Here is a 27,794-nt window from a genome sequence, read left to right on the forward strand (position 1 = left end):
AGTGACGTCACAGTATGGGAACACCTTCGGTGTGACGAATGTCTGAAGCCCTATACCATCTCGCCAATCCTATTGGCCAAATAGCGCTTGGCACCGCCCTACGCATGCGTACGCATCGTATACCCGGGCGCCGCGCGCTATTTCGCTCAGATTTCATGAACTGAAGAGAAGAACGCTATCAGGTATGGAACGGCCGGGACCGCAGCATCTCGTTCCCTATTCAGGGAACTGTGGTTACATACGTAACCGAGATGTTCCCTTTCATAGGTCACTTCGATGCTGCGGTGACGTCATCGTATGGGAACCCTATACCATAACGCCTGACGTACCTGATAGCTGGGATCCAAGGAAGCATCTGCTCAAGCGGAGAGAACCCGGGAGCCAGGAGCCGTCCTTACATCCAGACTGTAAAACTTTATAAAAGTGCTCGGTGAGGACCATCCTGCCGCAGCACAGATATCAGCCATAGAAGATCCACTGAGGGCCGCCTGAGAGGAAGCGACTGCTCTAGTGGAATGAGCTTTGACTCCTAGAGGCGAGGCGAGACCGCGCGCCTCATAGGCTAAAGATATTGCCTCCACCAACCAATGGGACATGCGTTGCTTTGTGACAGCATGGCCTCTATTCTTATGTCCAAAACAGACAAACAGCTGGTCGGACTCACGCCATGAGGCTGATCGATCGACATAAGTCTTAAGCGCTCTGACAGGGCAAAGACTTAGATCTTCTGATCCTATCCCAGCAGGGGGTAAAGCCTCCAGGACCGTCTGCTGAAAATGAAAGGGGTTCGAAGCGACTTTAGGGACATAATTAGGCCTCGGTCGCAGCAATACCTTCACAAAGCCTGGTGCAAAATCCATGCACGACGGCGAAACAGAAAGAGCCTGTAAATCCCCAACTCTCTTGAGGGAGGATAAGGCCATAAGAAGAACTGTCTTCAAGGTCAGGATTTTATCCGGTACGGTTTCCAAGGGCTCAAACGGATGTCCTGATAGACCTTGCAGTACAATAGATAAATCCCATGAGGGAACTCGCACAGGGCGGAAAGGCCTCAGCCGTCGCGCACCTTGTAAAAAGCGAGAGACCAGCGGATGACGGCCCACTGAAGCACCATCCATATATACGTGGTTAGCTGAAATGGCTGCCACATAAACTTTCAAAGTTGCTGGCGTTACACCATCAGAGAAACGGTCTTGAAGGAACTCCAGTACTGAAGCCACTGGGCAGTAAACTGGGTCTATACTACGAAAACCACACCAGGTCGTAAACAGCTTCCATTTGAAAGCATATAAGCGTCTCGTAGATGCTGCTCTGGAATTCATAATAGTCTCGGAGGTTTCCGCAGAAAGACCGGGACATATTAACTCACTCCGCTCAGAGGCCACGCCCACAGTTTCCACAGATCTGGCCTCGGGTGCCAAATCATCCCTCGTGCTTGCGATAGTAAGTCCTGTCTGAGGGGAATCTCCCATGGAGAGCCCACTATTAGACTGACCAGTTCCGCAAACCACGGCTGTGTGGGCCACCACGGAGCCACCAGCAGCAGCTGCTCCACTCTGTCCAGCCGTATCCTGGACAACACCGCTGGAATTAAACGAATTGGAGGAAAAGCATACAAGCTGGTCCTGGGCCAATCGTGAGCTAACGCATCCAGGCCTAGGGGCGATGGAGGGCATAGGGAGAACCACAGCGGGCAATGCGTAGTCGTGCTCGACGCGAATAAGTCCACTCTCGCCTCTCCGAATATCTGCCATAAAAGGCTCACCGTCTGTGGGTGTAATCTCCATTCCCCCTGCTCCAGAGTCTGTCTGGATAGCAGATCCGCTCCGACGTTCAAACGTCCGGGGACATGAACTGCTCGGATCGATAGAAATCTGTTCCGAGACCAAAGAAGAATACTCCTCGCCAGCCTGCACAGGGGGCGAGAGCGTAACCCTTCTTGATGATTCAGGTATGACACAACCGCCATGTTGTCTGACCTGAGTAGTACATGACGGCCGGTCAGCAGATTTGAGAAATACTGGAGAGCTAGAAAAACTGCCAGTAGTTCCAACCTGTTTATGTGCCAACCGCGTTGTGTCGCTGTCCACACTCCATGAGCTGGGCGCCCTTGACAAACAGCTCCCCAACCGGTCAAAGACGCGTCCGTCGTGACAGTCTCTCGGGAAGCACAAATCTCCAGCCGAACTCCGGCTAGAAGGAACTCGGTTGACATCCACTGTTTTATTGACATAACACACCTCCGTGTCACCGAAATCGTACGATGCGGAAAACAACGGGGTGAAATGTTCTGACTTTTCGTCCACCACTGAAAAGGGCGCATGTGAAGTAAGCCCAGACGAATTACAGGGGATGCCGCTGCCATCAGGCCTAACAGCCTGAGACACAAACTCACCGTCACTGTGCGGCCTACTTTGAAGTGACGCACGCATGACGTGAGAGACTGAACGCGCGGGAGAGATAGTCTGGCTGTCATCGCGCGAGAGTCCAAATCTATTCCCAGAAAGGTTATCCGTTGAGAGGGGATTAAAACACTCTTCTGGAAATTCGTGCATAAGCCCAGGCTTCTTAAATGATTCAGCACTAAATCTCGGTGAGAGAGTGCTTGAGTCTGTGATTGAGCTAGCACCAGCCAATCGTCCAAGTAATTCAACACACGAACGCACTGGAGCCGCAACGGGGCCAGAGCTGCGTCCATGCATTTTGAAAAAGTTCGGGGAGCCAGGGCTAAGCCGAACGGAAGAACACGGTATTGATACGCTTTGCCCTCTAAAGCGAATCTGAGGAACTTCCTGTGTCTCTTGATGATCTGAATATGAAAATATGCATCCTTCAGATCGATCGTGACAAAGCCAAGTGTTTGGTTGAATCTGAGACAAAATGGACTTTACCGTTAACATCCTGAATTTGCTCGTCCTGAGTGCAAGATTCAAACGGCGTAGATCCAATATGGGTCGCAAACCGCCCCCTTTTTTTGGTACAACAAAATATCGGCTGTAAAAACCTGACTCCATCTGAGAGGGGGTGTACTTCTTCTATAGCCCCTTTCTTCAGCAGAGCTGTCATTTCTTGCCGCAGCACCGCGACTTCCTCTGGTTTCACAACCGTGGGAAGAATTCCGCGGAAAGGAGGCGGGCCTTTTCGAAACTGAATGGTGTATCCGAGACGAATCGTGCATAACACCCATTGCGAAATGCCGGGCAAGCGTTCCCACGCGGCCCGAAATAGCGTCAGTGGTTTCAAGGTTTCCGCCTTTTTCAGCGTTTTCATACGCGTTAACATGCCCGAATACGGAAAGCTCGCGGCGTCCGTAAGCCGGGGAAGCGCGTGCGTCAAATCCGCTGCATCTCGTTGTGTATAATCCTGAAGGCGTGTCCACGGCAGGAATTAATCCAACAAGATGAACATCGGGCTCTGCCGCTAGCGAAAAAGCGGCGGCTGTATGAGCCGTCATAAACGGGCCATCTTTGCCAGACCCTTGTAACGTTCCTCGGATTCTGAAGGCTGAATCGCGCAGAGTGTCTGAGGAAACGCCTGACATGGTTACTCGATCCAATGCTGCTCGAAGCGCCTTTTGCGGCGAGACAGTCAATGTTAGAGCGTGGGGACTGCAGTGAGAGGGTTGGATGCGCGAAAACGGTCCAATAGCGCTCTCTAGCGGAGGGCACAGTCCCTGGCAAGCAGCGAGAATATCAGGAGCTGCTATTAGGAGCCCGAGAGCGAGAGGCATTAGCCGTAGAACTCAGGTCTAATCTTTTCCGCTGTTGCTGGCGAGCTGGTGGAAAAGCCTTAGGACCCCAGTCCTTACGAGGGGGCGCCATAGGCGAAGGCTCTTCCCGTGAGGCAGCCCGTTGGCGGTTTGAAGAGGTTGAACGAGACCGCGCGGGCGCCTGCCGCCGTTCAGTCTCTCTGGGTCTGCGTGGAATCAGCTGGCGGAAAGCGGCTGATTGCTGTTTCGCTGCCCTAAATTTATCCACCACCGACGTAACTGCCTCTCCAAACAAACCGTCCTTAGAAATGGGCGCGTCCATGAGAAAAGATTTATCCTTTTCTTTGATATCGGTGAGATTCAGCCAAAGGTGGCGCTCGACCGTAATCAAACCAGCCATGGAACGGCCCACTGCCCGAGCAGTATGTTTGGTAGCGCGTAGCGCCAAATCCGTTGCCCGACGCAGCTCTTTCACAGCCTCGGGTGTGATGCCCCCCCCCTCGTCGAGATCCTTTAAAAGCTCCGCTTGGTAGGCCTGGAGGACCGCCATAGAGTGGAGCGATGCGGCCGCCTGGCCAGCAGCCATGTAAGATTTCCCGACGAGGCTAGACGTGACTCGACACGCCTTCGAAGGAAGGAGGGGGCGAGACTTCCATGCCGTGGCCGAATTAGGCGCCAGATGTTCGGCGAGAGTCTCCTCAACCGGAGGCATCGCTGTATAGCCACGGTTCGCCATATCTGAAATGGTGGCGAAATCCGCAGCCGCAGCGTTCGTGATGCGCGCCGAGTAGGGCTGCTTCCAGGACCTCGAAACCTCCTGGTGGAGGTCCGGGAAATAAAGGCAGGGGCCTACGGGGCTGCGCGGGAGCACGACTAGTCAAAAAAAACGGTCGTCCAGCTTAGATGAAGGTTGGGCCTCGGCCTTCTCAACCTCCCAGTCCAGTCCCAGCTTACCCACCGCACGAGAGACCACATCCAACAGCTCGCTGTAGGAGGGAGAGACGCGCTTCTCCTGTCCGCTAGGAGGGAGAGGGCTGTCCGTATCTGCCACGAAGTCCTCAGACTCCGAAGCCGCGGTGGATAAGACGTCGTCGTCGAACTGCCCACAACCGAAGGAGATAGCATCGTATGCCTCCGGGGTGGGCTGTAAACCCCCGTCCGAGAACACAACGGGTTCGACGAAGGTGGCATCCTGCACTCGGGTAGGGGAGAGCGAGCGATGTGGAGAAAACTCCAGCGCCGCGCTGTCGTCGTAAGTGAGGTCGCACATGTCTCCCCAAGCCATCGCCTCGTGCGGTGCCTCGGCAGCCGCAGAAGCGACACGGCGGGGGTTAGACGCGGGGGCGACCTTGGAAAACACTTCTACCCTCGAGCGCAGTACTTTAAGTCGCAGGCCATCACAGTGGGGACAAGAGGAAAGGCCACTAAGCGCAGACTGCGCGTGATGTAATCCCAAACAGACTACGCACCTTTCGTGAGTGTCTCCCTTAGTGATGAACCTGGTACACGGTTCCTTGCACTTTCGAAAGCTCATCGCGTCCGCGAAGAGGAGTTAACACTGCTCGAGAAAACCGCTATGAACGCGAGATGATTCCAGGGCACAGATGATTCTCTTTCCTGAAGGAAATGAAATCTGAGCGAAATAGCGCGAGGCTCCCGGGTATACGATGCGTACGCATGCGTAGGGCGGTGCCAAGCGCTATTTGGCCAATAGGATTGGCGAGATGGTATAGGGCTTCAGACATTCGTCACACCGAAGGTGTTCCCATACGGTGACGTCACCGCAGCATCGAAGTGACCTATGAAAGGGAACGCGCCTTTAGTTTGAGTTACATCAGCGAGAGCCAATCGCGTTCAAGCATTAAAGAATCCGCCCATTCTTGGAAGTGAGAGAAGTCAACAGGCCGCGCTCGCTCAGCCGGTGACGGTTATGCTTCCGGGCAAAGAGCGTGAGGAGCATGAGATAAGATAATAGGTGAGAGCTTTATTTTGATTTACGTGCGTCGGTTTTTAATCGGTTAGAGGTAGTAGCGATGATCAGGGCTGTACCTGCTTGTGTTTATTCGCTGTTTCTCCTGTCGGCCAGGGCTTGGTTGAAGCACCTTTAATCAACCGGAAGAAGAAGACGTCCACGCGCCCTCACACGGAACCGAGGACGTCGAATCACACGGTAAGTCCGCGTGCAGCCGACGGTGCTGTTTATTGTGAATTATCCAAAGTAGTATGTGTTTATAAACCTTGTACGGAAGCTCGGGGTTTTACTGGTTGCGCCAGTTGATGGATTTTTGCGCTTCGGTAGTTGTAAGGTTTGATTCAATAACGTGCCAAACAAAGAGCGGCCTGTGATTTTTGGCGCACTTATTAACGGCGTTAATCTTGTTTATTGGCTAACAATCAACCCACTTGCTACGTTGTCATTCATATCAGGTTTATAAGCCCTTCTCCTGTTGTCTGGTGTGAATTTGGTGGTTCGAGTCTTGTTAACTTCGCTGTTTGTGTTGATAAACATGACTGAACAGTCCATCATGGCCGTATTTCGGCAGTTGAAGCGACTGGAGTTACAAAGGAAAGAGAAACTAAAACCGTGCTTTAAGAAATGCGGTTACGCTTTATAGCAATGGACTGCAAGATCTCGTATCTTCAGTTTTGACCGATTTTGAAGCGTGCACGTGAAAAGGAAACAGCTGACCGCGATTTGCGAAATGTTTTAGCACATGCAGGGTTGTAATAACATTACTCGACCAACGTGCTTTTATTGATCAGTGATATACACGAGACACTGTATTATTTATATTATGGGAAACTCTACATTGTGGCAGAGCTGTTTAACCCTAACAAAACCAGGGACTTTACAGTAATCTTGGGTACACTGTAACTTCATTGAATTATATAATGCCTAAATTTCACCCAAAAAGAAAAGCTGTCACTTACTCACCCCTATGTTTTTTTGCAAACCTGTATGACATTCTGTTGCAGAATACAAGATGCATATTGAACAATGTTGCTAACTAGTTCTGGTGGCCATGGACTTTTATTATATAAACAAAAAAAATTATATTTTTTTTATTTTCAAAAGATTATTATTTGTTTGTTGAAGAAAGTCCTACAGATTTGGATTTGTGTGAAGTGTATTGAGTAGTATGAAAATGTTCAGTTTTGGTGGATTGTCCCTTTAACAGGTTGTTGTGAGTTTGATTTTTATATTTAGAAAAGAAGTTTTAATGAAGTTCCACTAACCTTCAGAAACATCCAGTGGTCCTTAACCCCCTGGTTTAACGGATTTCTAATAATTTGTTTTTTGTGTGTTTGAGAAAATGTGTGCATTAATTTAAGTGTTATTGAATTTGTGGAATCGGTTATCACGTACTATATATTAGCAGGTTTAAAATTTAAGTTTTGCAAATTTTTTTTTAAATTTTTTTTACTGAAGGTTTCGAATGGGTACCAATAAGTTTCTTAACCTTTGTCCACACTACAGGTGCAAGATGTCTTACTCATCTCGGAGTTCCTCTCGCGCCGCTGACTGTAAGGTCTATGTCGGTGACCTTGGCAATGGTGCAGCCAAAGGTGAGCTGGAACGGGCCTTCAGTTACTATGGACCATTGCGGAGTGTGTGGGTTGCCCGGAACCCTCCCGGTTTCGCCTTCGTAGAGTATGAGGATGCCAGGGATGCAGAGGATGCCGTAAAGGGGATGGATGGAAAGTGAGTCAACTTGAGTTCTACCTGCCTACATTTGCCATGATGCTACTGCAGCACATTTAACCCCCTGACCTCTTCAGGGAGCTAAGACCCACAGGGGTGAGTGTCGGCGGTTTATCATTGTTCTTTTTCCGCTCACAAAGGCCCCAAATTGTTTGGTGTTATCCTAGATGCAGATTAATTGTAGTTAGTTTCAGTTCAGTTGTTTTTCTTAGTTTATCTGATGTTAGCCTGCATCTAGGTAAAGTGTGTTGCTTTGGGTAAAAAAAAAACAAGGATGTCATGGGGGAATTGTCAACAGCTGAGACACATTGAGTGCACCTTTGTTTGGGATAGAGAAACAAATAACCTTCTGATCTGTAATGTCTTAGGGTGCTTTGTGGATCCCGCGTGAGAGTTGAGATGTCTAATGGTATGTCCAGAAAGTCTCGTTATGGCCGTCCCAGTCGCAGACAATTTGACCCCAATGACCGCTGTTACCAGTGTGGGGAGTGTGGTCATTATGCTTATGACTGTTATCGCTTCAACAAGCGGCGTAGTCGACGCAGCAGGTACTTTAACCAACTTTTTAATTTTTATTGCATTGGTACCTGACACTGTTTTATTGCTAATCTTTCATTTTGTTTCTGTTTGTTTTTAGGTCAGGATCTCGCTCTCGGTCCAGATCTCGTGGCCGGCGCTACCGCTCTCGCAGCCGCAGCAATGAAAGGCAAGTCCTCTCACTGCTCCAGCTGTGTTTGGAAAGATTTACGGTCTAGATACATCAATCTGATTTTGACTATTTATTTTTATAGGAAGTACCGTTCACCTTCATACTCAAAACGCAGAAGCAGGTAAGCTGTGTTATCAGGCCACAGTCCTGTTTTTAACAGTTCTAATTGCAGTATGTCTGCTTGCTGCAATCTTTGTATAGGACACCCTTGCATTTCTTAAATTGTCTGGGCTATTGTTTTTTTTTTTATATATAAACTTCACCTTTGCGTTCTAGGTCAGGCTCTCCGGCCCGCTCTAGATCCAGAACCCCTGTGCGACGCTCACGTTCACCTGTACGCAGGTCGAAAAGCCCTGTCCGAAGGTCCAGGTCCAGAACACCTGTCCGTAGAGACAGGTACTTAGTTTACTGATTTCAGTTTTGCGTGTGTGAAGTTAAATGTATTAGTGTTGTATGTGCTTTCTCAGTTTAAGTTGTTTGTTTTTGTATTTGTAGTCGCTCTCGCTCCCGTTCACGATCTGTTTCTAGACAGAGAGACCGTAGTGTGTCCAGATCTCGCTCTCGGTCTCGTTCGGTCAGTCACAAGAAAGACAGGTGAGTGCAAATTTTCAGTAACGTTGTTCTTGTAGAAACGAGCAGATTCTGACAGTTTGTTTTGTCTTAGTCATTCCAGGTCTGCCAGCCCAAGGAGAAGTCCAACACCGGATGCTGACTGATCTGAATACTGATGCTTCTCCCCAATTCCCCACCTTTGCCTCAGGGCTGAAATACATTTTATCTCCATGATTTCAATACTGGTTCTACTGTACCTACAAAGCTATTTCTTTTCTTCTCCTCCCCCCCCCCATTTTAATGAAAGCTCCTTGTAAAAGCATGACTATCATCTCATTATTTTTTTCCCCCTTCCCTTTTACATATCCCCCTTTTTTCCTCCTCCCTCCTTCAGATTGTTTTTTTTTTTTTTTTTTTTTTTTTTAAGAACTCCATTGTTTTAATTTCAGCGTTGAGCCAGTGTCCTGTGGTCCGTGATTTGTGGGTAAGGTGGTGAATGAGCTTTGTTGTGATTTAGTCAGTGTATTATATGAGGAGCTGAAGAGTACGCAGTGATTTGTTTGTTTGTAGAGGTGTTTTTTTTTTTTTTTTTTTTTTTTTTTTTGCATTGAAAATGGCATTGATCTTTTTAATAAAGTACAGCTTTACAAACCCAACTGTTTCCATGTTAAATTTTTATTGACCTGAGTTTTTTTTATTTATTTTTATTTTAAAGGGTTACTTAATCCAAAAATGAAAAATTTGTCATTGTTCACTTACCCCCATGTCCAAACCCATTAAAGCTTTGTTCGTCTTCGGAACACAATTTAAGATATTTTGGATGAAAACCGGAAGGCTTGAGACTGTCCCATAGACTGCCAAATAAATAACAGTGTCAAGGTCCAGGGGTGTATTCCAGAAAGCAGGGTTAACTTACCATGAACTTAACCCTGAACTCTCGGTTGATTAACCCCAAACCTTGCTTACTCGAGGTATGTGGTTCCAAAAATGCGTCCGGGAGTAAGTTCATTCAACTCAGAGTATGTTCCTGGTTAAGACTCAAGACATTCTCAACAGAGCGACGAATCGATGAGTCACTATGGAAACGGACGCTAAGAAAAAGCGAGCCATGCTGTTTCTTCTTCTTTTGTTGATTTGTTGTTTACATGCTTAGTGCATATCGCCACCTAATTGAATTTTTTTTTCCCATTTAAATATTTAATCCCTGAGAAGAATGTGAATTATATTGTTTGTTTTATTTCAATTCTATATTAAGTCATATTAGTTATGTATTTTGATTTAGAATTTAGACATTATATAAAATGCCTCTCCATGTGTGAGATAACATGTAATAAATAAAATAAATAAATATATACATAAGTTAAACATTACCTTGTCATAGTCTTTTATAATTTATACAGATAACTCTTATATATGCCAATAAAAGAAATAATCATATTAGAATAATATATTACCTTATTTATTACTTATATTAGTGCTTCCTCATTAACATTATATATATATATATATAATATATAATAGGCTATATTACATTGTAATAAACTGTAAATAACTGTCACGCTCGCTGAAGTGAACTAACCCTGGAACATAACCTGCTCCGGAGCAGGTTAAGTTCAGAGAGTGAGTTGCTATGACTACTAACATACCCTGAAAGTTACCTCCGTTTTTGGAACCGAAAGTTGAGGTTATCCGTTTACTTGCTCTTAAACATACCCGGGTATGTCACCTAACCTGCTTTCTGGAATACCCCCCAGGAAAGCATGAAAAGCATTGTCAGAATATTCCATCTGCCATCAATGATTCAACCGGAATGTTATGAAGTGACGAGAATACATTTTGTACACGAAGAAAACAAAAATAATGACTTTATTCAAAAAATAAATCCAAAATATCTTAAATTGTTTTCCGAAGACGAACAAAGCTTTTATGGGTTTGGGATGACAAGTGATTAATGACACAATTTTCATTTTGGGATGGAGTATCCCTTTAAGAGCTAGGGTTATACTAGTTTAAATGGTGGCATTTACAACCAGTTGAAATTTCATATACTGTTAATATACTTCAATATACTAGGAGTTTGTACTGATTTGTGGTTTGCATATATAATTTTGTACAATTTCATCTAAACTTTTTGGTAAATTAACCATATTTTAAATTGAATAATTATGTAGTTATAACATTGAGACATGGGTATTTGATAAGATTGTGGTCATATCACCCATACAATTCTTTACTAATATTTCTTATGTATACAGCGTTCAGTCATATACAGTTTGCATTTCTCCTGGGTAATAGTTTACTTTCCCAGGTTTTGTGTGTGTTTAAGTATAATTTATTAACACCATAAAGGTGTTAATAAGTGTAAATTGATTTGTCTCCAGTCTTGAATTATTTTTTAAGACGACACGAGGAGAAATGTGTGTAGACATTTAAAACCAAACGTATTTTGATTACCTCTCCTGTTTAACACTAACATGTTGGCTCAGTCTAGAGTATAACACAATTAACGTACATAATCAGGTTACACTACTGTATTATAATACAGTAGTAAAGCTGCCAGCCAAAACGGCATCCAGCGGACCAGACGCATTCGAACGCTACTACAAAGCCGTAAAATAGCGTACAGCTAGACCGCTCAATAGGTGTTAACGCAACCGTTCCCAAGATCCCTTTTCCTCTCGCGTTCCCCTCCTGACACCCTGCGGGTTGCCGTAGCTGCCAGCAGTACTGTGTACCATTTAGAACATTTCATTTGAGACAACATGGCTGCTGCGGCAGGGCATTATTACAGCGACGGAGGCAGAGCAACTAAAAGACAGAAAACAGACAGCGACGGAATGGCCACGGTACTTTCATTTGATTCAGTTTATTGCATTCTCCATGCTTGTGGAGCTAGACTTTCATTTTCCCCTCGTGAAAAGCGGGTTTTCTTCATTCGATCCGTGATGCTATAAAGCTAGCTTGTAGCCAACGCTAGTTCGCATGTTTAACGTTAGTTATGAGAAACAATTATGCGATTGTGGATAATATGATAAGTACTAGCTATAAGATGAGATATATAATTCACCTGTGGCTCGGCTAGCAGTGCTTTACTCACTGCTCATTCATTGTTCGGGTCAGTCAGCTCAGATTATAATGTAAACCGTACATGCATGTTACAGACTTATACTCATTTAATTAAATGGAAAATTGAGTGAAGTGCTCGAGATATCTCGAAGGAACGAGAGTTGATTAGTTTACGTGCGAAACTCTTATCTTGGCTTAGACGAGTCTCATTGTCATATCTTTACTCTGAATCTGATGTTGATTAGGTTCATTTGGCTAATCTGAACCTTTACTGAAGTAACGTTATACAGAATTTTGCATCGTTTTGGCCAATGTAGTGAAACAAATGAGTAAATATATTATATATTTGCTTTAAGCATTCACAAGGATTCTGGTTTTACATGATTGTTTTGAAACGTTCACTCTTCCCTTTGTATGTTCAGGAGGGTTATGACGACCCGCACAAGACCCTGCCCTCGCTTGTGGTGCATGTGAGGGGGCTTATTGACGGCATTACCGAGGCTGACCTGGTGGAGGCGCTACAGGAGTTTGGCACCATAAGGTAACACCATAGACTGTATAGGGCAGGGTTCCTCATCTTGCCCTGGAGGGCCAATGCGCTGCAGAGTTTAGCTCCAACCCTGATCAAACTCACCTACCAGTGATTTTGTAATGTTCCTGAAGACATTGATTAGCATGCTCAGGTGTGTTTGATTAGGGTTAGAGCTAAACTCTGCAGGGAAGTGGATCTCATGGGCCAGATTTGAGGATCCCTGGTATAGGGTAACACACATTGTGGAAAGGAATCGTCTTTGTGCCAAATGGCATCCTCAGTCTTTGTGGTGCTCATTTGAGCCCATTCTTTGGTGAGTTATATGAATAAGTTAAAAATGTGTGTTTGGTGAATTTAGAACAGTGTTAACAAAAGTTCCTTTAAACTAAGGGCACGCTACCTTTTTGACTCAAAGTCTCCCTGTTGTCCAACACAATATTTAATATTACCTCCAGTATTTCTGGACAACATTGCTTGTTTTCAAATATTATTATTTTATTTTTTATTATTAACCAAGTGTTGATAATTTAATTCAACATGATTCATGCTGTGATTCTATACGAAGTTGATTCTGATTAGAATTTGTGTTTTTTAATTGTTTTAATTTTTAAAAATGTAATGAATGTGCCTCCTTGGAAGTTAGAAGCTATGCCCCCCAGTTGAGAACCACTGCTTGAAACGCAAACTAATTTTATAGTTTATTGAAAATATATTAAATAAAAGTGCAACAGAAGTAACATAATCTCTGGTATTTAGGTGTAAGTTTGTACATTTTCATAAGAAGTTATCAATTTACTGTTTTTTTTTGGTTTGCATTTTGCACTATTTCTAGATAATTATTTGAGAAACGTAAAGTTGTTATTGAGAGTCTGTGTATATGCATCTGTTTTTTAGTTATGTTGTGTTAATGCCAAAGAAGCGTCAGGCACTGGTGGAGTTTGAGGACATGAACGGCTCCAGTAACGCAGTGACGTATGCTAACAATAATCAAATCTACATCGCTGGCCGGCCATCTTACATCAATTACTCTACCAGTCAGAAAATCTCTCGGCCCAGCAACTCTGATGATACACGGAGCGTCAATAGTGTACTGCTGCTTACCATCATGAACCCCATCTATCCCATTACCACGGTAAGTTGTTTTGATGACACCCATCGTGGTGTAGCTAAGTGGACTCTATTGCCTTGCTGTCTACTATTGCATTAAAGCTTATTCTCAACCCTGTTTCTGTTTATACAATATAATTTCTTGTCTGTAGGATGTTCTCTACACCATTTGTAATAACTGCGGACCTGTGCAAAGGATTGTGATCTTCAGGAAAAATGGAGTTCAAGCCATGGTCGAATATCCTCGAACAAAATCTTCTCTAATGTGGTTTTATGATTTCTGCACAGTGCATGGGGCTTATCACAAGAAAACAGCTTAAGCCCTGTCAGTGTGTAGTTTACACTGCATGCTCCTGTTTACAATCGAAATATTGTTCTCCTTGACTTCTGGTCACATTCGACTCGGTCCAGAGTGCACAGAGAGCCAAAGCATCTCTCAACGGAGCTGACATCTACTCTGGCTGCTGCACCCTTAAAATTGAGTATGCCAAGGTTAGTACCCCGAAATATTACATGTATGACACATCTTGTGCTGTACAGTGCCCTCTGCAGGCCTGGAGTCAGTTGCATTAACATAGTTGTAATGTTAAAACTGTCTTCAGAACTGACTATCAGTTTGCCAAGTCATATTCAGTCTTCAAATTAGATCTTTAAAAAATATGACCACACTTGCAGATTAAAAAAAGAAAAAGACTAACTTTTAAGACTAGTCTAAGTAGTTTATTCAATCACTTTCTTAATTAAAAAATACACCACTGGTGCTCAGCTGGGAGGCTTCTGAGGGAGCATCAACATGGCTTAAAATGATTAAAATTTTTGTTTTAAATGTGAGTTCTAGACCTGTAAAATTCACGTTACGTCACGTCTTTAAAATACTCATTCAAGTCAATGACACAAATGTTGATGATATTGGTACATTTTAAATGGTTGAGACTACCCTGATTACTAATGAAAGCTCACTTTTTATTGTATAGCCAACACGTCTCAACGTCTTCAAAAACGATCAGGATACTTGGGACTACACCAACCCCAACCTGAGTGGCCAAGGTACAGTACAGCTCATGCACTCTGTCTGTGCTTCTTATGGTTTTTGGGGATGGGTGTGTGGACAAGCCTCCTAAAGTGACATCTTGGAAAGTTTAAAGTAGATCTTTTCCCAAGGATGTCACTTCAGTGATGCTGCTTTATTCTTGCACTCCTTCTGTTTGGATTACAATACAAATATTTACACAGTTGTAGTTGCATATTGACGTTCTTACATGGACACGCGATCTTGCACATACGCAAAAAGAACACTCGCCTTTAAAAGAAAAAAAGCGCATCCATTCATTTAAACCAAAGACATGCACTTAAGTGGGCCTGATTATCATATTGATGGCAGAAGCACACATCCTTCTTAGCTCATATTGAGATACACTCGTCTGTTGCGCATGTCACCTGTTTCATGTTAAAGCACAAGTGTTTCTCATATACACACAAATCCTTAGGAGCAGGCACTCTTTCACCTGTACTCACTCACGAAGCATGACACTGCATCTAGCTTGTAACATGATGGAGATTTGATTTTTTGCATTGCAATAGGGCAGGGTGCAGAAAATTGGAGCTAAACTGCAGAATTTAGCTCCAATCCCAGTTTAACAATGTACTAGCTGACCTTTAGGATCACTAGAAATTTCCTGGTGGGTGTGTCGGGGCATAGTGAAGTTAGACCTCTGCAGGACGTTTGCCCTCCATGAGCAGGATAGGACACCCCAGCAATAGGGCAGATACTTGCCTGAACATGGTATTAGAGCCAGGCTTGATGTAAGAGACCAGTAGATTTATGAGTGCAGAGATTAACAATGGTCCAGGCAAAATGTAATGGATCACTCAGGAACAAATGTTACCCAGAGTCACTGTTCTAATGTAGAGTTTGCATTCAGAATGCTTTTTTTTTTTTTTTTTTTTTTTGCCAGAGTTTATGTAAATGTTCTGCTTTGTAGGATCAAATTCACATTTGAACATGCAGGTCTTTAAACGATTAGATTTTTAGAACTCCTAAATGTGGTTTATATTCAGTGTTCTCCTTATGCAAATTGTCTATGTATCAGGTCTCTCAGGGTAAAACTGCTGAGCTTTTCTACTCCTGAGTTGAGGTACATTAAGCTCCTGTGCTTGAACTAGCTGCTGAACACATTTTACATCCAACAAAACATTTCCATCTACTTAAGCTTCTCTGCAAGTCACACTCGCGGCAATTCAACAGGCCACATGGAACAGTGAAACGGAACTCACAACAACTTTAAACGCTTCAAAGATGGCAATTTCACTCGTATCGAAGTCACACGGATAAAAAAAAAAAAAAGATATCCTTCCACTCAGCTAACATCTCCATTCTCTACAAAGGTGGCGGACATCTTAATGACACATTTAGGGGAATGGGTCTAATCTCTTTGGATAATACATTACAGCCAATCACCGAAGACCTTCGCACATCAACATCGACTGATTGAGCAGCAAACACATGAAGCAAAGTGGTACAGATACACAGAACAACAGAGAAGAATCACACAGATATTTCCTTCTCATTCCCTGCCTATTGTCGTCATGTTTCTTGGGTGTTTGGGCTCCTTTTGCTCTTGCTTCTTTCCTCTTTCCTGAGAACATCATGCGAACATGCAAAACTGACATAACAGTGACAAACACACCAGATCAGGATTGCTACAACACAAGCGCCATGGTCAGAGACGGCCAAACTGACATTGCCATGACAACACACTATCAAACAAATTGTTTGATATTAATGCAGAGATCAGCGAGTCGACATTATCATCACGACACAAGTCAAGATTGCTCCAACACAGCGGCAGTGGTCTCGTTGCGTGCAGCACAAGTTGAGATCGACACTACTCACCCGGCAAAGAGCAGACATTTGTCTATATGTAACTAACAGAGATGACATCAACTTCACACCGTGACACATCCGAAACCACATGTTCACAGGCCACATCCTCTGACATCAATCTGAGATTGTCGCAAACACATCTTGCTAAAAGTAGCGAAACGCGCCAGACAAGACACTACGGGCGACACTAGCAACAATACACCACTGTAACACATGGGAAGGACCACAGCTGCCCACCGATCACACAGTCAGATCCTCCGCTCTCCCTCCCCAAGCCCTGTCTCTTTGTGGACTGAAGTGCTTTCTATCTCTCATTTCTCCATCCCTCCTTCTCCTCCTCTTCCTCTTTGTGTTGAATCTGTTTTATTCATTGGGCACGGCTGACCGTGTTCTGATCCCTGTGTGACGCAGGTGTGGATTAGTCTGATCGCTGGTGTGGCGTCTCTTCTAAACTCAACACCGTCTGCTGTCTGCTATCCACCTTTACTACTACTACGGTAAGCACCGATGTGCCTGGAACGCACCAAAAACACATGCAGCGGACTAGGAGAAATGTCCTCAGGAACTGAATGAAAACTAAATCATCAGGAGTAGGGCGACTGGTAAAGAACATCATACTTCCATGGTGCCTGCTGCATTTGTTTTCTGTTTTGTTTTTGTTTTAATGGGTGTATAGCACACTGCTCATCCAAACTGTTTGTCCTGGCTGGATCAGCTGGAACTTTGTTGGTAAGATGTGTTACACACTTTTGGCATGAAGTGAAGACCATTGAATAACACTCTCGAGTGGATATGTGCAGCTCTCTTTTCATTCCTTTCAGACTCTTTCAGTCTGGATGATGTGGCATAAGTGACTATTTTTAATGTTGTCTTTTATTTTTAGCAGGTAACATTTCCCGTGGGAGTGAAAACTTAGAATTCTTCTAGTTTAATTGATCACTTTTTTTTTTTTTTTTTTTTGGACATGAAAGGAAAATTCACTTTCTATTTTCTAAATGCATGGTGTTACTCTTGAGAGCACTTCATCTGTGCATATGTTGTTTTTGTTTTGTTTTTGATCATGTAAGTTTTAAACAAAATGCCATAATCCTGGCTTCCGTTAAAATGACAGACTTCTCTTTGGTGATGTTTTCCAATCATTCTGTCAACTTTAATCCAGCCCTTTTCTTATGATTGACTGCAAGCTCTTATTTAGATCTGCCTATAGTGCTCCTGTAGCTCAAGTGGTAGAGCATTGCGTTCGAAGCGCAAGGTTGGGGGTTCGATTCCCCGGGAACACATGATAGGTAAAAATTGATAGCCTGAATGCACTGTAAGTCGCTTTGGATAAAAGCGTCTGCTAAATGCATAAATTTAATTTAATCTGCCTTCATCCAATCAAAAACTGATAGATTTAAACAATTCCTGCTCTCCCTTTTTCCCCTCTTTTAGTTAATCTGTTTTACTCTGATGTCACAATACAGAAGAAAAGATTTGTTATTTTCATTTTATCACAACTTTTAAATTTCACTCCAAAAAGACCTGCCACCTTATTAGTCAGCAGCCTTGTTCCTTTGTCTAGCTTGAGTCAACATGAAAGCAACTCCCATTTACTCTTCTAATTCTCTTTTCTAGGCTTTTATTGTGCAAGATTTATTGGTGCACATTATTCCACATGCACATTTTGTTTCCATGTAAAATATATAACGAAAACATTAGAATAGGTCAGATAAAGAAATTAAAATGGGTTGCAACTGTGTTTCATGTTGACTTAAATATAAGGACCCTTAAAACACTTCCTAAAGTTTTTAGTATTTTACAGCTCTTCTGTATTCACTTAAATTCCTGTCTTAAATATGTAGGTAAATGTGTTTATCACTATGTATTGTTGTAGTAGCCTTTTCTGTGAAACCTTGTATTATGACATTGATGTGGTTTGGGTGTCATTTTTCTGGAGAAGATCATTTGTCTTGGTCTTGCAGGCAGGCAAACTGTTGTAACCATAACTAGAACTCAGCTACTTGCCTGAAGTGCTTATTCTTTAAGACCACTTATTTCTGGAAGAGACCTCTAATTTATTAATACATGTTGTGCTTTTGAACACCTCTTGGAACCTGTGGTTTTTATAGTCTGAACCAAGAGTAATGCACAAATGCAGATTTAATTTTGAAGGAATCATGTTTGTGTATATAATTTTAATAGTTAATTTAATCTGAATTGTGTATACCTGTGTGCAGATACCGATGCAGATGGCAATTGGAACAATTCACAAGGTGTGTGTTTGGTTATGAGGTCTGAGAGAATTAAATATTTTCTATTGAATTTCTCTTTTATCGACCTGATATGCCATTCAGAATCTCCATTATGGCTTAGTATTGCAGTAGTATTAGCACCTAATGCTCACTGCATGTCACTCCCAGAACTGCACAGCCTTTCTTTTTCATTTGTGTTTGCACTCTTGATGTTCATAGCAGTTGAGATGTTGTGTTGTTGTTCTGTCTCTCTTTCTCAGACCCCAATGCTAACCCAAACAAACGGCAGAGGCAGCCAGCACTGCTGGGGGATCATCCACCTGAATATGGTCAGTGATGTCACATTGTCAGAGATGGTTTGACTAGAGGCACTGAAGGTAGTGCATCTTGCTTTATAGGTGCTTATGTGTTTATATTTCATTTTTCTTCTAGGTGGTCCTCAGGGTGGCTATGGTCACTATGATGACACCTATGGACCACCTCCCCCACCCCCTCACTACGAGGGCAGGCGCATGGGGCCCCCAATGGGACGTGGCCGTGGTGGACCCCGGTATGGTGGGGCACAATACGGACACGGACCTCCTCCGCCGGACTACAGCGCTCATGCTGACTCTCCAGTGGTAATGGTGTACGGTCTTGAGCCCACCAAGATCAATGCAGACAGAGTTTTCAACATATTCTGTCTCTATGGCAATGTGGAAAGGGTGAGTGGGGTTTAGGAGCTCAAGGGTGATGGGGTTGAGCTCATGATCTTCAGATGAAAAACCAGTAGTGATTGTTTCATATACCCATATACATTTTTCCAAATGTCTTTGAATGGCATCTCTTGTGCTCACCAAAACTGCATTTGTTTGAACAAAAATACAGAAAAAAATAGTAGTGTTAAATATTACTACAATTTAAAATATTTTCAATTTCATAGTTTTTGTGATGACAAAGCTGGATTTTCAGCATAATTACTCCAGTCACATGATCCTTCAGAAATCAGTCTAATATGCTGGTTTGATTTCTGATCAAAGTTAAAAACTGTTGTGGTTATTAATATTTTTGTGGAAACCAGGATACTATTTTTTATTTAATTTATTTTTTTTTTGGGGTGGGGGGGGGGGGGGGGGGTATTAGAATAGAAAGTTCAAAAGAGCATGATATATTTGAAAGAGCAAAAACATTGAATGTTCTGAAAGGTTTTTTGACCAAATGTGTCCTTGCTGATTTTGTTGAATATTTTGTGTGTGCTCAGGTGAAGTTTATGAAGAGTAAACCAGGCGCTGCAATGGTGGAGATGGGAGACTGCTATGCCGTTGACAGAGCCATCTCTCACCTGAACAACAACATGCTGTTTGGACAAAAACTCAATGTCTGGTGTGTACAGTGCAATTGTTTTTATATATATATATATATATATATATATATATATATATATATATATATTATATATATATTATTAATGTGTTTTTGTTTTCTTTTGTTCTTAATTTAAATGTATTTATTATTTTAAAATACATCTTTTTACATTTAATAATTAGTAAATGTGCCAGACCACAAAGTTGTTTCTCAGTTCAAGACAATTAAAACTAAATTTGCATGATTTATCTGTCTGTGTGTACTACATTGCTTATTTAATTTTGTATTATTTTGGTCTGCAGTGTATCCAAACAACAGGCCATAATGCCGGGTCAGTCATATCAGCTGGAAGATGGCAGCTGTAGTTTTAAGGATTTCCATGGCAACAGAAACAACCGTTTCACCACCGCTGAGCAGGCAGCCAAGAACCGCATCCAGCAGCCCAGCAACGTACTGCACTTCTTCAACGGTCAACCAGACTGCACTGTTGAAGCGTTCAATCAGGTCAGAGGTGTTATCTGTCATTGTTATATATATATGTATATAAAAATCATTTTTTTTATGGAATGTTGCAGTGTCTGATTTGTCTGCGTGTATGTTTTTTTTTTTTTTTTTTAACATATAAAAACATAAATATTCCTTCCCTCTTGCTACAGTTCGTTGAAGTTTTTTCCATTCTCTCCAATAGCCATTTCACTTAAATGTCACAAGAAAAAAATATGAAATTTCAGTTTCAATTTGGACAAAAATGTCTTGTGCTTTCATGATATGCGTGTGTGGAATTTGATTTTAATCATCTCTTCTGGGTTTTTATCTACAGATTTGTGATGAGTTGGAAATCAAGACTCCAGTCAGCGTAAAGCTGTTCACTGGCAAGAGTGAGTTACTTATGAGTTTGTGTTTGTCTATAAATAGACCATTTAGTGTGTGTGAATTATATGGTAAAAAGTGTGGTGTATGTTTGGTTCTATATAAATACACATGTGTGTGTGTGTGTGTGTGTGTGTGTGTGTGTGTGTGTGTGTGTGTGTGTGCTCTTGTGTTGGTGGAACCGCAGGTGAGAGAAGTTCGTCTGGTCTGTTGGAGTGGGAGTCGGTAAATGATGCAATGGAGGCTCTTGCTATGATGAACCACTACCAGATGAAGAACCCTAGTAAGTACTCACTCGCCTGAAGGTGGCACAGTTTTGCACTGTTCTAGGTTTATGAGTTGTTTTGCTCTAACCATAAATCACATTGTTCCTTAAATCTCATCTTTCTCTTTTTCTTCAGGTGGGCCTTACCCATACACTCTTAAACTGTGTTTTTCAACTGCACAGCACGCCAACTGAACCCACTGTAACAACCACTAACCTTTGACTCCCAGTGACCTTTTGAGCTCAGCACCATAGCATGTCTTAACTCTTGACCTGGAGGGAAAGAGATGGGACTGTTAAGATTACCTTATTTCCAGAATAAGACTGGAATTCAATGTTTCATTTTTAAATCTTTTTTTTTTTTAAATTTTTTTTATTGTTATTAATGTATTTTTCAGTCTTGTATAACAGTAAATTTGTGTGACAATGTAATAAATTAGTGAATATGTCACTGTAAGAGTTTGTTTCTTGTGCATGTTGGCTTATATCAGTGGGATTGTTGTTGTGTGATTTGAAGGAGACAGCCAAGCAACTAAACACAAAATCCAGGAGATCAACACAGTGATATGTGACCCTGGGCCACAAAACCAGTCATAAGGGTAAATTTTTTTGAAATTGGGATTTATACATCTGAAAGTTGAATAAATAAGCTTTCCACTGATGTATGGTTTGTTAGGATACTTTTTGGCTGAGATACAACTATTGTAATATCTGGAATCTGAGAGTGCAAAAAAAAATCTAAATATTGAGAAAATCGCCTTTAAAGTTGTCCAAAAGAAGTTCTTAGCAATGCATATTACTAATCAAGAATTAAGTTTTGATATATTTACAGTAGAAAATGTACAAAATATCTTCATGGAACATGATCTTTACTTAATTGAACAATTTTTGACCCATACAGTGTATTGCTGGCTATTACTGCAAATATACCCATGTGACTCAAGACTGGTTTTTGGTCCAGGGTCACAAATGTGGTTACAGTAAGGCCATAAACTGGACAAGGGAGTCCAGGCTATAAAGCAAGTGTTGAGCTCAAGTTTTGGTTACACCACTTATATACACATATGAATTCAGTTAACCTTATTGATATTTAATGTTATAAAGCTTGTTTTTGAAATGTAGTACATTTGTACAACAGTTCAAACATTTGGTGTCAGTAAGACTTTCTTTTTACAAAAGTAATATTTTATTATGCAAGGATGCATTAAATTGATCAAAAGTGACAATAACAAAATTTGTTACAAAACATTTCTATTCGAAATAAATGCTGTTCTTTTTGACTTGCCATTCATCAAAGAATCTCACAAAAATATTAAGCAGCACAACATTAACCAATGTTTCCTGAGCACCAAATCAGCATATTAGAATAATTTCTGAATTGTGTTATACTGAAGACTAATAGCTGCTGAAAATACAGCTTTGCTGAACTGCTCTAAAATGCAAACCTCATATTAAAATGTATTTGAATACAAGTAAATTATTTAAAATATTACAATTTTTTTTTGTAAATTGTAATATTTCACAATATTACTGTTTTACTTTATTTCTGATCAAACAAATGTAGCCTTGGTGAGTATAAGAAACATCTTTCAAAAGCATTAAATCCTACCAACCCTAAACTTTGAATAGTAGTTGTCTTGTAATTGTAATAGGTATTTTCACATAAACAGTACTACACACAGGATACATAATGTGCTTTTAGATATTCTTGCAAGTTACATGGTCATTACTTGTCAGCCTTGTGACCTTCTGGACCCAAAATATATATAACAAAATATAGTTATGGTAAAAAAGAAAAATGGTAATGTGATGAGAGAAATGATAGCAGAGATTTTTCTCATAGTTACTCTTTGAGAGGGCAAGAGTATCTAGCTGCAGAGCTTAACAGCTTGATTCCCAACACATTACAAATCTGTAGCGTAAGATCCAAAAAAGACTAGTAAACTATTAAAATCCACACACCCCCAGCTCATTAATGCACAAGGCAAGATATCCTTGTCTAATCTGCTGGGGGTCCAACAGTAACTAGCCGCAGACCCGAGAGAGCCAAGATTGACAGCAGTTTATGGCTGCACAGACATAGGTCACTCACGTCAAGCCTGATCTCAGGATCTTTGAAATGCACTGCGACACTAATGCAATGTTAACTAAGGGCGCCCTCTCCTGGGAAGACAACAAACCACAACACCACTTACCTACAGAACTTTGAGAAATCTCATGAAACCAAATCGAGTGTTTAACTTTCAGTAAACTAAAAGTGGACCGACATTGATGACTTGTCTTATTTGTAAGGATATACAAATGACTGAAAAATAAAATGTGACTATCTCCTATCCATATACCACCTGCTACCGACTAGCAATAGCAAGTAAGAAATAATAGGTTATAATGTCAAGCTCTTCAGTCCCATAATTTTTTTTTTTTTTTTTAATTTCAGTAGAACATTAATCAACAAGGAAATGAAAACTAGTTTTGTCAAATTTGTAAATATGGTCTTTCAATGTTCTGGCAAAATGAATTTTCTTTTAAATACTTTTATTTAATTGAACAACTTGTTACCCAGAGCCAATAGGCACAGAAATGAGGTCACGAGCTGAACAAGAATTGCTTGTGATCACTAGGATGTAAGATTCTGGATGTAAGTCTGGAATCAAACATGGCACCAGCAAGGAGACATTTTCATTTCAGGGTCATTTTATAGTGCACTGGTGCAAAATTCAAGGAAGAATAGGTCTGTTATAAAAACCCATTACTAAATAACATCCTTCTACTGGAAAGACCACTCACCCAGCAAAATACCGCTTGCAGAAATGCCTGTTAGATGGAATCTAGCATGCATTCTTACACCGAGAAAATTAGATAATTAACTTTTCATACACTTTACATTCCTTTGAAATAAAAACAAATATCTGTCACTTAAAAGTCAATGTCAGGTTTCTGCAGTGCTCTGTTCATTGATGATTGAAATGTATCCCTCTTCACCATCTTGGTTTTTGATGGACTGGTCTTTTGAAGAAATAGGCAATCTTGATACTAAAGTGGACAATCTGTGAAGAACAAGATCTGCTGTTGTTTTCAGACTGTGCTGTTTGGGATAAAAATATGGAGACTTAATAAATACATCAAAATAATAATAATAAATCAGCTCAGTGATAGTTACCTGTAGGATATGCAAGCCTTTTAAGGTAAGAACGGCTAGCTCTCTTAGTCCGTCACCATCCAGGTCAAGATAAATCAGCGACAGCAGGGGACTTTTAAAACTCCGTCTCCACAGCAGCTGTAACTTATCTTCAATAGCTCCCGTTGGTTGGTGAAATTTGTAGCACAGTAGATCCTGTAGGTCACAAATTGAACACATAATTTTATGCCTACTGTAAACTGCTTGAATATCAATTTATGTATTTTAAACTCTTTCAATGTGGCATACTTTTTTTCTCTAGCAAGTGTTTCTGTTCTTTAAATCCAGCACTGTACCTGTCCATATGTTCCCAGCAACAACTCATGCTGTCCATCAAAGTCCAGATCAACAACAAGAGCACAGAGAACTGCATCGCACTGGTCGCTTTCTGCCAAACACAGCTGTCTGCTCAGTCCATACTGCTCCACATCCCTGAACATGCACACATTTATTTTACACTCTACCAGACACATGGTGCAGAATAAACAACATACTAACCTGTAAACAACAGCCATTTCTATTGCACTGGTCACCAACAGATTAAATGTTTCCCTTTCACTGCCTGTCAGAAAAAAAGATGAATAAAGAGCGATCAATAACAATAGTCAGGAGGTCTTACCTGTCATTAATAATCTTGCATAAAAATAAAGTTTAACTCATTAAAAATGTTTTTGAGCTTTATATCCATCAAAGAATTCCTGAAAACCACAAAAATGTTTCTTGAGCAGAAAATAACGATATTAGAATGATTTATGTGATGATAAAGAGTGAAAATTCAGCTTTGCCATCAAAAAAATTGCATTTAAAAATTTTTAATTGCATTTCTGATCAAATAAATTTTATGGTGAGCACAAGAGACTTTCAAAAACATACAAAAAATGGTACCAACCCCAAACTTGTGAACAGTATTATATGCATTTCTGTATGAAGCCCTCAAACTCTAAATTTAAATCTAAAAATTAATTCAGAGTGATCTGGATGTGAGTTTTCAAACTCTAGACATGATAGACAAAGGCTTAAATAGTGTCTTTATTTTAAAGTCCGCATGAACCAGAAGTTGCAAACGACTTTTCTCCAGTGTTGTGATGTATTTCCGAGAGAAACGGAATACTAAATGAGGAAAAATAGTGGGCGTGGCTTTATTTTCCAACTAGCACCTGATCTAAAACCAAAAATGCACCTCCTCGCCATCTCTCCTTTCACGCTCTGTCAATAGTCGCAAACACACAGGCAGCCTGTCTACTGTCAGTTGGAGGGGCGTGGTTACGGATGCTAAGCAGACACCCAAACCGTCCTAACCTACGTCATCAGGGAAGGTCCTCCAATGCAGAGGGGAGGGGCATTTTCAGATTTTGATTAAAGATTACGAAGCCAAAAATTTTTTTTGTGTGGATTGACTTGCATGGATGAATTGTTCACCACAAAATGGTCAATTTAGGCAAACAAAGTAAATATGTTCAATTTTGATTTCAGTTGGACTTTAAGTATGGTTGAAGACTGTGATCATTCAGTGATAAACTGTATCACTCACTGTTAGTGTCAGTGCTCTGGTGCGGCTGTTTCAAAGGGAACAGCAACACAGTGGATATGGGACTGTCATGCTGCAGACGCCAGTTTTGGAGAATCTCTAATAAGGCAAATGTACAAAGAAAGCCAGAACTTTTATTATCACCATATTACATTTTAAGAAGAAGAAGAAGGTGTGTACAGTAAGTGTGTTTCTCACCAGGTCCCTTTTGGTTGACAAGAGAAAGACCCACAGAACCATTCTGACATCCAAACGCAGTGAGGCGCCGATTTTGATCAATGCTCAAAACATTTAACCATAACACACTGCAATTCAAACAAAAAACATACTAATTACCGTCAAACCTCTTTACATAACAAGTCTTGTCATCCAAACTTGACACACTCACTTGCTTGGCAACTCCTGCAGTTCAGGAAAGAGTCTTTCTACTGGTTGTTCCTCAAACTGGTGCAAAGACGCATTCTACTATCAGACATAGAAAATGAAATTCCAATCTTTAGTAGGGGAAGTATAAGATTAGTACAAATCAAAGCATCAACAATATGAAGCCATTACTCTGACTACATTTTATAGGCTGACCTCTATGTAAAGATGTATGCGCTGATCATGCCCACTGAGGAGAAACACAGTCTCACTGGATCCATCTCCACAATGAACCCTGCAATCAAACGTGAACATCAATGCAGTTTCAACTTTCAGAAGCAAAAATAACAAAACAGTGTTTCATCTATTCAAACATTAAAAATGCCAGTATATAAACCTTGCAGCTTATTTTAAACAAACATAAAAAAGACAATGACATACTCAGTGTGATAAAGCTGGAAGGGGGTGAACTGGAGCTCCAGGTTCAGACAGCTTTCTGTCAACAGGATGGAAGCCTCAGATTATTCAGTATAACATATTGTTCCTTCATACCTATAAAGTCTGTCATTTGAATATCACTGGCCTGTGATCTAAATAAGTAAAAGTTAACATACTAGTATAGGTATAACTTAAACTAAACATAATTTTCATATATCTTTTGGTCTACATGCCAGTGCATCAATTCACCAACTCAAAAAAGGGATATTTTAAATGACTCACGTGCAATAGACTCTAGGTTAAATTCTGACCCTGGTTCATAATCACAGTAAATGTTAAGGAAAGGAGTTGCTTTATCTCCTGAGTCCTGAGAGAGAAAAAGAGATGGAAAGATATGATCAACAAGAAATACACATTATTTGCCCCGAATTTAAACATTTATGGGCAGAAATGAAAGTGGTTCAAAGCTGGGGGGAAAAGGGTGGGGAAAAACGAGGATTTTTTTTAATCTAGCTTGTAATAACTAGTTACTTATGTCACTTAATAATGAAACACACCTTAATGAAGGTTATTCCTACGACCATTCCTCTTTTAGGAGCTGATTTGTTGAAGGCGTCAATGGAGACGATTTCTGCATCAACTATATTAACAGAAAAGAGAAAAAAAAATAGCATTGGACAGCTAAAACTAAAGACTATCGAAGCAAATGAACTGGCTGTCACCTGGTATATATGTGAACTGAATCTCTCTGGCCAAAGGTCTGATTTTCTTCTGCTGGTCCTGATATCTGAAGCACACTACTTTCCCCTTCAGAGTCGCTGCCAGAAACTCCTGCTCGCCTGCCTGGCACAGTCCGTATATGTTACTCTGCGAGGGAAAACGACTAAAACTGTCTTCCACAAATGGACACATGCTTTTTATATCCGGTAACATATTACAAATAATCACAACCAAAAATAAAAAAGGATTCAGTTGGACCTTACTAGACTGTCACGCTAGTGTCAAAAAAAAAACAACAACATCCGTATGTGGGCGGGTTTTGAATAAATTTGACCAATCATCTGCGTTTTTCGCAGCGCTTAACAAATCGGAGGTTTCGAAATGAGGTTGACGCCATCAGCTGTCGCCGACAATAATATCATAATTTAAGTTTTTTTTTTTTAAATTATTATTATTTTTATTTCGTGTGAAAGTAATATTCCATAACAGTTTTTTCTTGCTCATTGCTCTTCTGTCTAATTCTTTTAGTGGTTGAGATTGAATTGAAACCAGTGGGAGGCTAACGCTATTGTGCTAATGATTTATTTCGGTTTCC

The 27,794-nt window shown here is 41.3% G+C and overlaps 3 protein-coding genes across 8 annotated transcripts; 2 read left to right on the forward strand and 1 right to left on the reverse strand.

Moving 5' to 3' along the window:
* The first annotated feature begins 5,630 nt into the window (after positions 1–5,630).
* On the forward strand, positions 5,631–9,329 carry srsf7a (serine and arginine rich splicing factor 7a). The gene is made up of 9 exons (XM_019098837.2): positions 5,631–5,684; positions 5,796–5,879; positions 7,188–7,412; positions 7,781–7,960; positions 8,050–8,118; positions 8,204–8,242; positions 8,398–8,517; positions 8,617–8,715; positions 8,786–9,329. Exons 3-9 carry the CDS (start codon positions 7,195–7,197, stop codon positions 8,835–8,837), a joined length of 777 nt encoding a protein of 258 aa, XP_018954382.1. The 5' UTR covers positions 5,631–5,684; positions 5,796–5,879; positions 7,188–7,194; the 3' UTR covers positions 8,838–9,329.
* A 2,033-nt stretch (positions 9,330–11,362) lies between these two features.
* On the forward strand, positions 11,363–21,427 carry hnrnpl (heterogeneous nuclear ribonucleoprotein L). Of its 5 annotated transcripts, none has more exons than XM_019109630.2 (14): positions 11,363–11,519; positions 12,162–12,280; positions 13,166–13,403; positions 13,531–13,616; positions 13,774–13,870; positions 14,353–14,425; positions 18,479–18,514; positions 18,754–18,822; positions 18,926–19,197; positions 19,734–19,855; positions 20,140–20,341; positions 20,658–20,715; positions 20,883–20,990; positions 21,109–21,427. In XM_019109630.2, exons 1-14 carry the CDS (start codon positions 11,436–11,438, stop codon positions 21,165–21,167), a joined length of 1,623 nt encoding a protein of 540 aa, XP_018965175.1. In that variant the 5' UTR covers positions 11,363–11,435; the 3' UTR covers positions 21,168–21,427. The 5 variants fall into 5 exon arrangements, with proteins under 5 accessions (XP_018965175.1, XP_018965176.1, XP_042580250.1 ...); XM_019109631.2 differs by having other exon boundaries at positions 20,895–20,990; XM_042724316.1 differs by lacking the exon at positions 18,479–18,514.
* Positions 21,428–23,499: 2,072 nt separating this feature from the next.
* On the reverse strand, positions 23,500–27,522 carry kptn (kaptin (actin binding protein)). 2 transcript variants are annotated; one of them, XM_042724321.1, is made up of 12 exons: positions 27,202–27,522; positions 27,037–27,119; positions 26,762–26,846; positions 26,483–26,537; positions 26,258–26,336; positions 26,067–26,140; positions 25,877–25,983; positions 25,682–25,777; positions 24,649–24,712; positions 24,447–24,582; positions 24,133–24,306; positions 23,500–24,019 (listed from the first exon to the last, which is right to left on the reverse strand). In XM_042724321.1, exons 1-12 carry the CDS (start codon positions 27,410–27,412, stop codon positions 23,951–23,953), a joined length of 1,233 nt encoding a protein of 410 aa, XP_042580255.1. In that variant the 5' UTR covers positions 27,413–27,522; the 3' UTR covers positions 23,500–23,950. The 2 variants fall into 2 exon arrangements, with proteins under 2 accessions (XP_042580255.1, XP_042580254.1); XM_042724320.1 differs by having other exon boundaries at positions 23,500–24,057; positions 27,202–27,520.
* Between the last annotated feature and the right edge of the window lie 272 nt (positions 27,523–27,794).

Source organism: Cyprinus carpio, chromosome B5 (assembly GCF_018340385.1).
Source record: "Cyprinus carpio isolate SPL01 chromosome B5, ASM1834038v1, whole genome shotgun sequence".
NCBI classification, from domain to species: Eukaryota; Metazoa; Chordata; class Actinopteri; order Cypriniformes; family Cyprinidae; genus Cyprinus; species Cyprinus carpio.